Source organism: Ochotona curzoniae, unplaced genomic scaffold, assembly GCF_017591425.1.
Source record: "Ochotona curzoniae isolate NIBS_2020 unplaced genomic scaffold, NIBS_Ocur_1.0 contig_517, whole genome shotgun sequence".
In the NCBI taxonomy this organism is placed as follows: Eukaryota; Metazoa; Chordata; class Mammalia; order Lagomorpha; family Ochotonidae; genus Ochotona; species Ochotona curzoniae.
In genome coordinates, this window is record NW_024466454.1 from 7,459,621 (window position 1) to 7,473,809 (window position 14,189).

At 50.0% G+C, this 14,189-nt stretch overlaps 1 protein-coding gene and 2 non-coding genes across 3 annotated transcripts; all 3 read right to left on the reverse strand.

Moving 5' to 3' along the window:
• Positions 1-2,600: 2,600 nt before the first annotated feature.
• Positions 2,601-4,632, reverse strand: RPL27A (ribosomal protein L27a). Its single transcript, XM_040989165.1, has 5 exons — positions 4,566-4,632; positions 4,198-4,261; positions 3,816-3,891; positions 3,250-3,424; positions 2,601-2,761 (listed from the first exon to the last, which is right to left on the reverse strand). Exons 1-5 carry the CDS (start codon positions 4,566-4,568, stop codon positions 2,633-2,635), a joined length of 447 nt encoding a protein of 148 aa, XP_040845099.1. The 5' UTR covers positions 4,569-4,632; the 3' UTR covers positions 2,601-2,632.
• LOC121162252 lies at positions 2,855-2,983 on the reverse strand. Its single transcript, XR_005884771.1, has one exon. It is a non-coding gene; the product is annotated as a small nucleolar RNA SNORA3/SNORA45 family (small nucleolar RNA).
• LOC121162253 lies at positions 3,645-3,774 on the reverse strand. Its single transcript, XR_005884772.1, has one exon. It is a non-coding gene; the product is annotated as a small nucleolar RNA SNORA3/SNORA45 family (small nucleolar RNA).
• Positions 4,633-14,189: the final 9,557 nt, after the last annotated feature.

Consider the following 14,189-nt stretch of genomic DNA (forward strand, 5'->3'; position numbering starts at 1 on the left):
CTCCCTCATAGAACGAAGGAGAATGTCGGCCCTCTTGGAAGACAAAGTCATCTCCTCTGGAAGAGCCTCCTGCATTGCTGGCCTTGAGTGTTTGTCAGCAATAGGAGGGCAGGGATTGCGGCCATATGCATTTCAGTTTCCAAGTTGGAGAAGGAAGATTTTAACTAGAAAATTTAGAACTGAGTGTAGCTATCTCGAGAACTCATCACTGTTAACTCATCCTGGGTTGGGCTTTTCTCTGAATGGCAGTGTTGACTAACAGGCAGATGCCTTCATCAGCCAGGTCTGGGCCAGGCTGAAGTCAGGAGCCTGGAACTCCAAGCCACGTCTCCCACGTGAGTGGCAAGGGCTGCAGTGTTGGGGCTGTCCTCTACTGCATCCTCTGGGCACATTAGAAAGAACTGGAAGGGGTCTGGTGTGATAGGCTAGTGGCAAACCCTCACCTTCCAACTGCTGGGATCCCATATGGGTGCTAGCTCATATACCGACTGCTCCACTTCCCATCTAGCTCTCTGCCTGTAGCCTTGGAAAGCAGTCTAGAACAGCACAGAGGCTTGGGACCCTGCACCTGGGCTGGAGACCGACCCAGAAGAAGCTCCTGACTCCTGGCCTTGGATCATCTCAGCTCGTCATTGCAGCCACTTGGGGAGTGAACCAGGAAACTAAAGAGCTTTCGATCTGTCTCTCCTTTTCTCTGTATATCTGCCTTTCCAATAAAAAAATAAAATTGGTCTGGCACAGGGGCACCATGGATTCATCTTCATCTGTGATGCCAGCATGCCATATGGGCATTGGTTTATAAACCGGCAGCTCTGCTTCTGATCCAGCACTGGGATAGTCTTGGGACCGTGCACCCATGCCAGAGACCCAGAAGAACCTCTTCCTGGCTCCAAGCTTTGTATCAGCTCAGCTCTGGCCTTTGGAACCATTTTATTTTGGGGGAGTGAATCAGTGAATGGAAATTCTCTCTCCCTATTTCTTCAAGTAAAAGCAAATCTTTACTACTTTTCCAGTTTTTTTTTTTAGAGCATCCAAGACTAATCCACAATGCTGCCTGCTTCCGAAGCGAAATACTTAAGTTTCCCAGTTGTCTTTACCCTCTTTTTAATGTGGCTCTAAAAATCAGTTCCCAAAGCATACAAGTGTAAATTCCTTTTCGGAGGGCAGGGGGTTAACTGCTATCTTTAAAATACTAAGATACTTGAACTGTATGGAAAATAAAATAACAGGGCTCTGCAACGTCTCAGTGGCTAAATCCTTGCTGTGCAGGCACCGGGATCCCATATGGGCTCCTGTTGAACTAAAAGATCCCGGTGGCCCATGGTCTTCCAGAATGCCCCCAGGCGGGCACGGCGTTTTCTTCTTTAGCTCAGGATACCCAGGGACATGACGGAAACAGTAAGAATTGTTTATATCCTCACCATGCTTGTCCTTTACGAAGGGGAGAGCTCCGAGGCCGGCCGGCCCGGAAATGCCTCTGCGCCTGCACAGCGCGGGAAGCCCCGCCCACCCCCGGATGTGGTTGAGGTTTCTAGTGACGTCGCTTCCGGTGGGGAAAGGTCCGTGCCCCGGAACCAGAGCGCGGAGCCCCCAGGAAGTGACTCTGGGCACGCCGCAGTGCTGTGTGGACCCTGCTGGCGGGAGGCCGCGCCCCTGCAGCTACGGAACCCTCAGCTAAGGGGCCTCTCGGGCGGACAGGCCGGCTGTGCAGCGTGGCCTGCCAGCAGCCCAGACAAGCACAAGCCCCTCGCTGTGGACAGAACCTGATGGGCTCAGCCCAGTGTCACCGAGGAACCACCACCACCTGGACTAACCAGCTAGCTCAGCTATGCCTGCGCAGGGAACGGATGGCCCGCGCTCTTGTAGCATCCGGCTGCAATCTGTAATAAGCCCACTCCCAGCCAGCCAGGAACCAGGTGTGCTCAAACCCTACCGTTTTCTATGCTAATTTTCACTTTCTTGGTCTTGCCAGGCCCTTAACTCCAGTCACTATTTTAAACTCACTTATCAAGTCCAACCCACCTCTCATATCTTAGAAAGCCCAGGTTTATTGGCAGCGGTAATGGTACACAAACCCAGGTGACTCGGACAAGATCATGCACCTGGGTCCTTGAAGTTTTGCTTATTCTTAGACACAACTTTGACAAATTTACCCCACAACCAAGCTCCCCAGCCCACATACAACACCCAGCAATATCAAGTATCACATTAACTTTTCGCCCAGTATTCTAAATTACAAGTCTTAAGAGCCTTTAAAAAAAAAGGCGCAAACCCGCGTTGCAATCCCATGCACTGGCTGAACATTAGCATGGTCGTTAAAATAGGAAATACTAAACCCAATCAGACCAGATCAAGTTCTAACACGAGGATTTTCTGTGGTGCTTCCCGCTAGGGCTCACTCTGCAAGGTGACGGTGACTAGCATTGAGCTCTGGCTTAACCTAAGCCTGGGATAGATATGGCTGCTATAACCACTGGGAGTAACCCAGCAAGACACCTCTCCTCTTCCCGCACTAAAGGAGCTCTCCTTTCCCCACACATGGAGCTGCTGGGAACGGCGAGGTGGGTTTCTGGCAGAGAAGTGAAAGAAAGCGCATCAGACCAGCAGAGAAGCACTTTAATGAACGGTGGCCTCAAGCCACCAGCACACAGGCTCCCCCAACGCCCTTAATCTTCTCCTCAGCTCTTCTACTGAAGAATTTGGCCTTGACAATGACTGGGAGCTTTGGGAGCTTTCCTTTTCCCAGAACTTTGTAGTAGCCCTGGAAGAACAAAGGAGGTTTGGAGAACACCCCACACCCCAGCAGGCACCCACCAAGTCCTGAAAGGCGGAGTCCCCTAACCCACCCCTTCAGGCCTGTCTCTGATCTGGGCACTAACGGGCACACTGCAGGCCCCCGCCAGTGAATCAAGACCAGCAGATTCTCTCCGAGAACTCTAGCACACCAGGACAAGACGTGTCGGGATGTGACTCTAGTCTCGGCCAACCTAACCCTCCTTTCCTGCAGTGACAGCAACAGCTGTGCACGGGGATCTGGTCTCTGCCTCCCTAGGACCACAGCTCTCCACGGAAGATCCTTCCAAATGCAGCCAAAGCCTTCTGATTACAGGAGCCCCATTCTGGCCATAATTGCCCATGGTAATCCCATGAAAAGGTGAGTGATCTGGTGGGCATCTAACCAGGCAAGTTAGGTAGTCTGTGCGGGAGGGCACGGCAAGGCACTGCAGAGGACAGCAAACATGCACTCACCGACCGCACTACGTCGATGATGGGGGCTGCTCCTGTCTTGTTCTTGGCAGCGTTCACCCGGGTCTGCTCACTGACCAGTGTCCACAGCTTATCCAGGTTGACAGTTGGGCAGAAGCTCTGGTTCCGCTTCAAGTGGTAATGCCTCATACCAACTTTCCCAAAGTAACCTGGGTGACTGAGAGGAGAAAGCCACTGCTTTCATAACTCACTGAGGTTAAGGCTGACCACCTGTTCTCCCCTCCCGCCGCAGTATCAACTGGTGTATTAGAATGCAGTTTATAAATTTGCTAAGTCCCTCAAGGGGTACCAAGTAGAGCAGGCTAGCGTTATTTCATGAAGCACATCACTAAGGTCAGAGGGCCGGGTCTCAATCCTGCAGCACACGGGAGACAAGCATGTGTCACTAACCTGGTGACTGACCGTGCCACGAGGCCCACAGCCAGTGAATAAGGTCAGCAGTTACTCTCCGAGGACTCTAGCACACTAAGGCAACAGCCAGTACCCAAGCGTGACTCTAGCCTCGATGGCAGGCTCGCCCTCCTCCACTTGCCGGCCCACACACTCACTATTTGTCGAAGTTGATCCTGTGGTGATGCATGCCGCCAGCGTTCCCACGGCCTCCCGGGTGCTTCCGGTGCTTTCCTGCAAAGACACGGAGCTGGGCGGCTCAGCCCGGGCCAGCCTGTCCCCCACAGCCCGCGCAAACCTGGCTGCTGCTTCAGCACTCGGGATTCTCATCACAGCACTGCCCCGGGACCCACTGACGTCAACTCACGCAATACTGCACCCCAAATGCTATCCCTTCTGATATACAATTCCCTAAAGCCGTGTGCGCGGGAGGAGCCAGGGAGGGGGAGCCCCGGCGTCTGGACTCGATCCTACAAGCGCTGTAAGCCTCGCCGGGAAGGGCGCGCGCACGGCCCACCTGCAGGGCAAGGCCGAACTCACCGATGCGGCCGTGGCCATGGCTCACGTGGCCGCGCAGTTTCCGCGTCTTCCTCAGTCTGGATGGCTGTACGGAAAAAGCAGCTTGGTGGCAAGGCCCGCGGGAAGAGGCAGCACGGCGCCCGGCGCTTGGCACTCGCACGGGCTGGGAATACGGCGGCCTCGCGCCCCGTCCGCGAAGCCCGAGACCCGCACGCCGGGCCCAGCACGCGGCCCCCGGCTCCCGCCCAGGCCTCCCATCCCGCTCCCCGGTCGGCCAGGCGCTGCCAGGAAAGCTCGACCCGCGTCGAAAACCAGCGGCCGCGGAGCGGCGGGAACAGAACCGGACACCCCGGCCGGCCCACGAGCCAAAGGCCAGAAAGCTCACCTACCATGTCGGCTGCCGAGCGGAAAGAGAGAGGGCGGTGCGAAATCTCGCGAGGTAACGAGCTCGGGGCGGAGCCACGGACCTCACGTCCGGCCAGGGAGCGGCGGGCAGGGGCGGGGCCTGGCGGACTTCTCTTCCGGTGTGTGGCCGTCGTCATCACGACCGACCCAGTCCCCGGTGATGGCGGGCGCTTTGTGTCGTGGGCTGTTCCGCCCTCGGCTCGCGGACTAAGGGCTGCTGAAGGATGCGGGGTTTGAGGAGCCACGATTCGGAAGCTTCCGCGGTCGAGGGTCCGCTTCGCCGGCCCTCGGCTCCTTCTCAGACGCCGCTGCCTGGAGCGGTGCCCCGCGTCTCCCCGGGGTTCTCTTAGTGTTCTGTTCGGGCCTGGCCATCTGACCAGGCGTCTTAGGAAATGCACGTCCCCCCCTTGCCGGGGCTCCCCTCTGCCACACTGCTTTCTCCTTTGTCCTTAAGCTGCTTTTGTAATTGAAAGGGTGTGCGGTGCTTCGGGGAACGAATCGCCATGTTTGAATTTCTTCCCCCGTATGAGAAGGCCACGGTCCAGCCTACATCCAAGTGCAGACATCTTTCTGGAACCACCTCTCGCTTCCCTCCTAAAACACTCAGCTTTTGGAGCGCCAACCTGTGTGCTCACGGAACCTATTCACGAATAATTGTGAAAGGAATGAACTTAACTCTTAATTGTAGTGGAACAGCCATCCCTCATTTTTTCTTTAATTTTTTTAAGATTTATTTCTTTTTATTAGAAAGGCAGATGTACAGAGAGGAGGAGAGACAGGGAGATCTTACATCCGCTGGTTCACTCCCCAAGCTGCCGCAACGGCCGGAGCTGAGCATATCTGAACCTAGGAGCCTGGAGCCTCTTCTGGGTCTCCCATGTGGGTGCAGGATCCCAAAGCTTTGGGCCGGCCTCAACTGCTTTCCCAGGATGCAAGCAGGGAGCTGGATGGGAAGTGGAGCAATCAGGATTACAACTGGTGCCCATAAGGGATCTGAGCGCGTGCAAGGTGAGGACCCTAGGCACTAGTTACTTCACCGGATCCAGTCACTCCTTGCTTGAACTGGGTCCTTCAGCCAGCGTCTAATTCTTATTCAGCGTCTTATTCCCTCACTTATTCTGTGTGTGAGTGGGCATTTGTTCCTGATAAAATGTATTTTAGCTAAAACGTCTTGGATTCCCTGTTGACTACTAACTACACTTGCTCCTTACAGCCATGCAGACTGTAAGTGTGGTCTGCACATCTTGTCTGCTCACTTACTCCTGTTTAGGTGTCAGCCACACTAGATGCTTCAAGGAGGTTGCCCTTCCAGCGTCCTCAGGGCACCAGCTGCTGACTTGAGCGAGCTCTTCCCCTGCTATGTGTGTTCTTTTAATTGACCTTTACTCCTTTGAGGAAAACCCTGGGCCTTCCCCATTTCTGTAGCAGTTCCTCTCTTTTCAAGTTTTTCTTTGTCCATCATTTAAGTGTTAGTGTTCTTCAAATTCCTGTCTGTATGTTTTTTTCATTCTAAGTGAAATTTATTTTCATGCATATAATATATGCCAATTTATTTAACAAAATTCATATATGCCACGCATGGCTTGTAGAAAGTTTTTAATTTACTTTTTATTTGTATTATTATTATCATTTTATGATACAGTCCATATTTCTAAACTCCACATTTTCTGTAGATTGTAAATATTCATTTGGAAGGTAAAAAGAGATCTGCTCTTTCACTCCTCAGAGGACCCCAGGCCCAATCAGGAGCCTGGACCTCCTCCTGGTTCTCCCACATGGGTGTCAGGGACCAAGGGCTTGGGTTGTCTGCTTCCCCAGGCACATGACAGGCAGCTGCGACTGGAACTGGCACACCTACATAGGATGCGGGCCTTGCAGCAGGCTCCAGCTTAGCTCACATGCCACAATTCTGACCGCCTCCTTTAATTTTATTTATTTATGTATTTCATTTCAAAGGCTAAATGAAAAAGGAAGACATACAGATAAAGTCTGGACAAGTCAGATCCAGGCTAGGCCGAGGCTCTGAGCCAAGCATGCCCTGCCGTCCCCTACCCCTTCTTCCTTTTAAGCCCTCCTGCCACTGGTTTCATTCAGGCCCTCGTTATTTCTCCTGGCTGGAGTTTGTCACATCCTCCTGTAGTTTGCTTGCATTCTGACCCTTCCCCACTCTATCCTTAAGCTCTATCAGGTTGGTGTTCCTACAGGACCTTGATTCTTCTGCACCCCCTTTTACCAACAGTGCAGTCCACCTGTCCTTCCAGCTTTGCCTCAGCTTTTCTCCTACACAAGCATTTTGCTGTAACCACACTTGGGACATCCACGCTGTGAGCCGTTTCTTTTGTGGTCTCTTCCTGACCACATTTTCTTAAGTCATCTTCAACCTTCAAAGGTCCACCTCATTCATCCAAGAACACTCTAGTTTATAGTGCTGATAGTATTTTTGGAGCAACTTGCACTTTGCAGTGTCTCTGCCCGTCTTAGTTGATGTTTGAGAAAACATATGCAAGATTGAGGAACTGAGCTGGGGTCTCAGCCAGGGGTTGCGCCTAACCTGTGGTCTGTGTCTGATTCTCCTTTGTTTTTACCTCAGTGACCACGCCCCTCTCTGACTTCATACATGATGGCCATCATTGGTTCAACCTTAATCACAAATTGCCTATGAGCAGCAGTTAGGGGAGTCTTGAGAGAGAGTGGGGCCAAGTGTAAGACCGTCCTCTCTTTGATGTCAAAACCAGCCAGCAAGGGATGTACAAGAAACTGCCCTGGGGAAGGTGATCTGTCGATGATGGTAAGCCTGGCAGAGTCTTGGGGTAGGGGTGAGGGTAGGGGGAAACCTTTTCTGAGTGGCTTGCAGAGTTGCTTGCTTGTAGAAGAGCTACATCTTGTCCCTCCAGCCAGGTGGCTGAAACAAAGGCCAACTCGAGTAGACCCAGTATTGGGTTGGAACAGAGTTATAGAGTCATAGAACCCAAGTTGGGTTCCATGGTCACCTGACGTTTTTCTCATCAGTGCTGTGATCTCCAGGGTGTTGGGAGTGCCCTAGGCTTTCTGATTTCCCAGCCAGATCCCTTTCCTTCATAAGGCTACTGTGTCACTTAAGCATACTTGGCGCTTGTTCAGTGCAGGGCAGTTTCACTAGGTTACTCAGCTCTGAGAGGGCAGGTGCTCTGAGTACTGTTGCCCAATTGGATAGCAGCCAGATAATAGGCATTAAATGACTGCCCCCTCCTATCAGGCACACAGGGCGTGGCTTTGGACACGACCCCCAGGAGGTGTCCCTCTCTGTGACATCTCTTCTGCCACAGAGCACGGCCTTGTGATATCTCAAGAGCCTCATAAATGACCTGTGAGGTGCACGGAAGGGAGGCCATGGCACACAGCAGCCTGGTGAGACACGTAGATACAGGGCTGATTTTTTTTTTTTTTTTTTGCCACCCTAGGCCTCTCTCCAGGTGTTCTTGAGGACACACTACATCCCTGACATGGGATCTGCTGCTCCCTCTCCTTTCCCCTCTCTGGGTTCCTGAGTTTGCCATCAGGCCTGCAGGAGCCAGCCTTATTTTCCTCCTCTCCGTCTACACACTGGACACTGGGATTATGCTACGGCGCTTTCCTTTTTCAACTAGAAGACTGTTAATTTAAGATGAGAAGAGCCAGGGTTTCTGTTCTTTTCTATGAGTTAAACTCAGAAATTCAAATGTATGTCAAAGAATTAGAAAATTTGGGGCCAGCACGGTGGCACAGGAGCCCAGTTCTTGCCTGTGGTGCCAACCATCTCAAATGGGCACTGTTTCATGTCCCGGCAATTCCACCCATCCAGCTCTGATTGTGGCCTGGGAAAACAACAGAGCACAGCCCAAAGCCTTGGGACCCCACACTGACGTGGGAGATCCAGAGGAGGCTCCTGGTTACTAGCTACCAATCACCTCAGCTCTAGCCATTATGGCCACTTGAGCAAATAAATCAGCAGATGGAAGCTCTCTATCTGTGTCTCTCCCTTTCTCTCTATAACTCTGATTTTCAAGTAAAGTTTGAAAAATTTGCAATTGAAAGGATAGTATAATATTAAAGAAAATTTTCGAATTATACCATCCAACTTCTTTGCTTTCATTTCATTTGTTCCCTTTTTTTTTTTTTTTTTTAAATTGTCTGTTTGAAGGGCAGAGCTACAGAGAGAGGAAAAAGAAGAGACCCATCTGTTAGTTTGCTTTCCAAATAGTTGCAACAGCAAGTCCTGGGCCAGACTGAAAACAGGAGCCAGAAGCTTTCACTGGATCTCCCAAGTGGGTGCAGGGGCCCACACACCTGAGAAGTCCTCTGATGCTTTTCCAGGCCCATTAACAGGGAGCTGGATTCCAAGTGGAGTGCCTGGGAGTTGAACAGGCAGCTGTTTAACCCAGTATGCCACAGTGCTGGGCCCTCTGTTTTCTTCTCTGTCTCTTTCAGCTTTTGTCTGTGTAGCGAAGCTGGCCTGCAGGATCACAGTGATCATAGCAAATGCATCCTTTGGGTTCTGCTTTTCACGTAATGCCATCGCTTAATGTCATGGTATTTTTCTATATCATACTATCTACTCTTCATGTTTACTATTAGTAGCTGGAGTAGTTCTTTGTCACCATATGCTATAATTTAACAAGACATTTCTTGTTATTGTTTCCATAGTTTTGTTCTCCTTGTATTCTTGACTATCAGAGACAATGCTGCAGTATTTGTATCTCAAGTGTTTTTTCTTCTTCTGTTGAATAACTTGTAGAGGATAAATTCCCAGGAGTGAGCTTCTTAGTTTATTATAGAGTATAAACACTTTTTTAAGATAACATTTTGTTTATTTTTATAGGAAAGTCAGATTTACAGAGAGAAGAGATAGAGAAGAAGATCTTCCGTCCACTGATTCACTCTCCAAGTGGCCGCAACGCCTGGAACTGAGCTGATCCCAAGCCAGGAGCCAGGAGCCTTTTCTGGGTCTCCCGCATGGGAGCAGTGTCCCAAGGTTTTGAGCCGTCCTTGACTGCTTTCCGAGGCCACAAGCGGTGAGTTGGATGGGAAGCAGGGCTGCTGGGATTAGAACCAGTGTTCATATGGGATCCTGGCCCATGCAAGGCAAGGACTTTAGCCACTAACCTACCGTGCTGGGCCCTTTTATGATTCATTTTATGTTGCAGTATATTTTCCCAAGTAGATTATAACAGTTTATGCACCATCAATAGGTACAGTTACCAGTTGCATTTCAGCTTTCCAGGCTTGGAATTTTTTGTTTACTGTTTTTTTAATTTTTATTATTTTTTTATTGGAAAGGCGGATATACAGAGAGGAGAGACAGAGAGGAAGATCTTCCGTCCAATGATTCACTCCCCAAGTGAGCACAACGGGCTGATACTATGTTGATCCGAAGCCAGGAGCCTCTTCCGGGTCTCCCACGCGGGTGCAGGGTCCCAAAGCTTTGGGTCGTCCTTGACTGCTTTCCCGGGCCACAGGCAGGGAGCTGGAAGGGAAGCAGGGCTGCCGGGATAGAACCAGCGCCCATATGGGATCCCTGGCGTGCAAGGCGAGGACCTTAACCACTGCGCCACCGCGCCAGGCCCTTTTGTTTACTTTTATGGGCAATTTTTTACATGGCATTCAGAGAGAAGTACATAGGATCACAAACTTCTTATCAACACAAAGTATGAATAATATAATTTCAGAGTTAGAAATTTCTTAGACTTTTTCTTAAGTTGGATGGATTTTTAGAAAGGTCTCATTTGTACTACATGGAAATTATATGCCTAGAATTTTTTCTCAGGTTATTATTCAATTTGTAAGTATTGTACAAATTCTAATAGTTTAAATGGTGTATATGACCAATAGAGACTTGCATGACGCTTGCTGGAGTTGTGTGACCGCACTGGTTTGTCAGACTCCTTTTCCTTGCTATTGAGAATGACCTGGGTCTCCAGGAGGAGTGAGGGTTTACACTGTATAAAAAATGGCACTCCTTTAGTTTCAGGAGCATTGTTGATTATTTAAAAATTAGGAAACTATCCCCATTGTTACATACAGAGAAACAGTCCCAGAGCGGTTCCATACCCTGCCTTAGGTGAGCGACTGAGTGGAAAGCCAGGATCCCAGTGCTGTCTCGCCCAGGTTGATGCCAGAGTGGAGGTTCAGTGGGGATGGGAATCTAAGGGATTGACTCCTCTGACTCCAAAGATGAGGCAAGTGCTGTTCCCTGCGAGGCCCTGGTTCCAGCTCAGCAGGTCAGGGAGGACAGCAAGGAGCTGGGCAGCAAGGAGCATCAGTCCCTGACCCCCCACCTTATGATCTGGCAAGCCAGAGCTGATCACTTGGCTGGAAATGCAGTCAGGTGCAGTTCTGAGTGGAAGCAAGACCTGGACTGGAACTCTTCTGTCGACCAAAGTAGAAGGAGCCCAGGGACAGACAGGGACACTTGGTGCCCATATGCTAAGTAGTTGGAATTTAAGACCTGCAGTACCTGAGTCATCTGTGTTCTCCATAAACGACACTGGGCCACCTCTAGCCTAAAACAAGGATTTAGGAGTGTTCATGATAGTGAGCTCCCAGGAGCAAAGGAAACATTGTGTTCAATGGGCCTGCCATCTGCGCTTCTCCCTTAAATGGGGATGGACTCAGACAGTAAACTCTGGAGTTTGTAAAAAAACAAAAACAGGGCCCGGCGTGATGGCGCAGTGGTTAAGGTCCTCACCTTGCGCGCCCAGGATACCATATGGCCACCGGTTCTAATCCCGGCAGCCCTGGTTCTCATCCAGCTCCCTGCTTGGGGCCTGGGAAAGCAGTCGAGGATGGCCCAAAGCTTTGGGACCCTGCACCTGTGTGGGAGACCCGGAAGAGGCTCCTGGCTTCAGATTGGCTCAGCTCCAGCTGTTGTGCCCGCCTGGGGAGTGAGTCATCGGACAGAAGATCTTCCTCTCTGTCTCTCCTCTCTGTATATCTGCCTTTCCAATAAAAATAAAAAATAAATCTTTAAAAACAAAAACAAAACAGCAGCAAAACTTTTTTTCATCTATCTGAAAGACAGAGATCTTCCATCCACTAGTTCTCTCCTCCGTTCCTGCAACAGTCATGGCTGGGCCAGGCAGAAGGTAGGAGCTTAGAACTCCATCCAGGTCTGCCATACAGGTGGCAGGGGCCCAAGCACATGAACCATCATGTGCCTCCTGGGATGTACATTAGCAGGCAGCTGGATCAGAAGTGGGGTACCCTGGACTTGAGTCCTCACTCTAAGGTATCACCTTAACACACTGTACCACAGTGTCTGCCCCATTTTTGGTTTAAATTTGTTCTATTTGAGAAATGTAAGGACAGAATCCCTAGAATTTGAATAGTTAAGCCCCAGTAAAGAGAAAATCACAGTAGGGGTTGGGGGCAGCAGCTAACAGTGAGTGGACAGCAATGGACAGCTTACTCCATGCTAATGACTGCATAGCCCTGTTTCTTACTCAGCGCAAAGTGCGCCTCCCCACCTTGCCTTCCAAACTCTCCTTCCTGCATTGCCACGCCAAGCGTTTCAGCATCCGGCTCCCTCTCCCTGAGGTCCCCTGGCTGCAGTCTGTGGTGGGGGACACTGCCATGCAGGCAGCTCAGTTGGGCCTTAGCTGCTAGTCCAAATAGTCCTTGGCCTGCAGGATTGTCACCTCATTGACTTAGTCATAAAAGTGAACTCAAAACAAAACAAAAAAAGCAAAACACATCCTTCTGCAGAGCCTGGATGCCTGCCTGTGCCTCACCATATCACGTGTGATGTCCTGTAGACAGGGGTGTGGTGTGCTGCATCTGTGAACAGCACACAAAGTTAGGCAGCTTGGAGCCATATGTCTCTGGGAGGCTGCCAGCCACGTGGGTGGCATAGTGTTCATGCTTTGGGGCTTCAGGGATGCTGATTGAGGTGACAATTGCTCCAGGAACTGGCACTTGTCCATAGACTCCACACGGATGGGGTGATCCCGAGGCCTGTGGGTCTGGCTCTGCCCCTGTTTGCCTGCAGCCCAGCTGCAGGCCAGTTCTCCAGCCCCAACACAGCTGCTACTGCCTTAGCTTGTCTTCTGTCACTACCCTTCTGCTTCCACCCTCTGCTTCTACAAGTTCTGTTGGGTTTAAGAATGAAACCCCAAGCCCCCACTATTAAACTCAGAATAGCAAAACTGTGAAGAGCGGAATTCTAGGATATCTAAGAGGAGTTTATCTTGTAATACAAGTGAAAGGAAAGCTGAAGATTGGTTTGATTTCCTAGTTGTATTTTTACAAACCAAATGAGAGCAAACAAAGAGCATATTGTCTTTGAATCTGTTTTCTTGTCTGTATAAAAAATGGCACTCCTTCCTTCATTTTCTAAATATTTATTAAATGTGTACTGTGTTTTAGCTGGTGTATAGGTGCCAGGTAGTGAGAGGCAAGTACAGTGGTGAACAAGAAAGACCCAAGTCCTGCCCCAGACTGTGTCTAAGACAGAAAATGAACAAGCAGGCAAATGTAGCGTGTGCCACATAGTCCTTAAAAGAAGGGGTGCTTTGTTGTTACCTAGTGTTTTTTCCTAAAAAAAAAAAAAAATACTATTTGGATTATAGTGAGTTCTGTAGATCTCTGTGAAGAGTTCTTGAAGGGTTTGCTCTCTGCATGCTCTGGAATGACTTGTTCCATTATTCCTTGGCTAATTTAAAGAAATTCAGTAGCTGATACCCTTCCCTCAGATTCCAATGTGGTATGATGTTTAAAAAAAAAAAAAATGGAGGTGTGTCCTGTGTGCGAATGTGTGTTTTCCCTTTTTCAGGGATTCAGATTTCTCCATACGGTCAGAGGCCAGTTGCTGCTAGTGTTTGTTGTTTGACTCACACTATTTTCCAAAATTTAATTAGTTGCTGGGCCCAGAGTGATGGCTCAGTTGGTAAATCCTTGCTTTGCATTTGCTGGGATACCATATAGGTGCCAGTTGATGTCCTGCCTGCTCTACTTCCCATCCAGCTCCCTGCTTATAGCCTGAGAGAGCAGTAGAGGATGTCCCAAAACCTCGGGACTGTGTACCCACATGTGGGACCCAGAGGAAGCTCCTGGCTCCTGGCTTCGGATCGGCACAGAACTGGCTGTTGTGGTCACTTGGGGAGTGAACCAGTGGATGGAAGATCTTTCTCATTGTCTCTCCTTGTCTCTGTAAACATGTATTTTCCAATAACAATAAGTAAATCATGAAAAAAAAAAAAGGAAAATTCTGAAGCCAGGAGCTTCTTCTGGGTCTCCCACACAGGTGCAGGGTCCCAAGGCGTTGGGCCATCCTCCACTGCTTTCCTGGATGGGAAGCAAGGCTGGCGGGATTAGAACCGGCCACCATATGGGATCCTTGTGTGTTCAAGGCAAGGACCTTAGCCACTAGGCTACTGTGCTGGGCTCAGTGTGGGGTATTGTTACTGGATTGACATTTGCACTAATGGCATCAAGGTGTTATATATAAAACTACTGATGGTTCAGCCAACAAACCAGAAGAACATGTTGTATTCTTCACCACGAGGCATTTGCAGGGGGAGTAATGAGTTGGGGAATATCCTTGATGAGTTCTTCCTTTCCACCTTGAACCCTACAAGATGATACCCCAAAGAATG

Bases quoted from the DNA above. Each gene is read 5' to 3' on its own strand.
- RPL27A (XM_040989165.1), bottom strand. The intron at 3,425-3,815 runs GTGAGTGTGTGG...TTCTCCTCTCAG, and splicing joins AGGATCAACTTCGACAAATA to TCACCCAGGTTACTTTGGGA. The intron at 2,762-3,249 runs GTGAGTGCATGT...TTGTTCTTCCAG, and splicing joins TCATCGACGTAGTGCGGTCG to GGCTACTACAAAGTTCTGGG.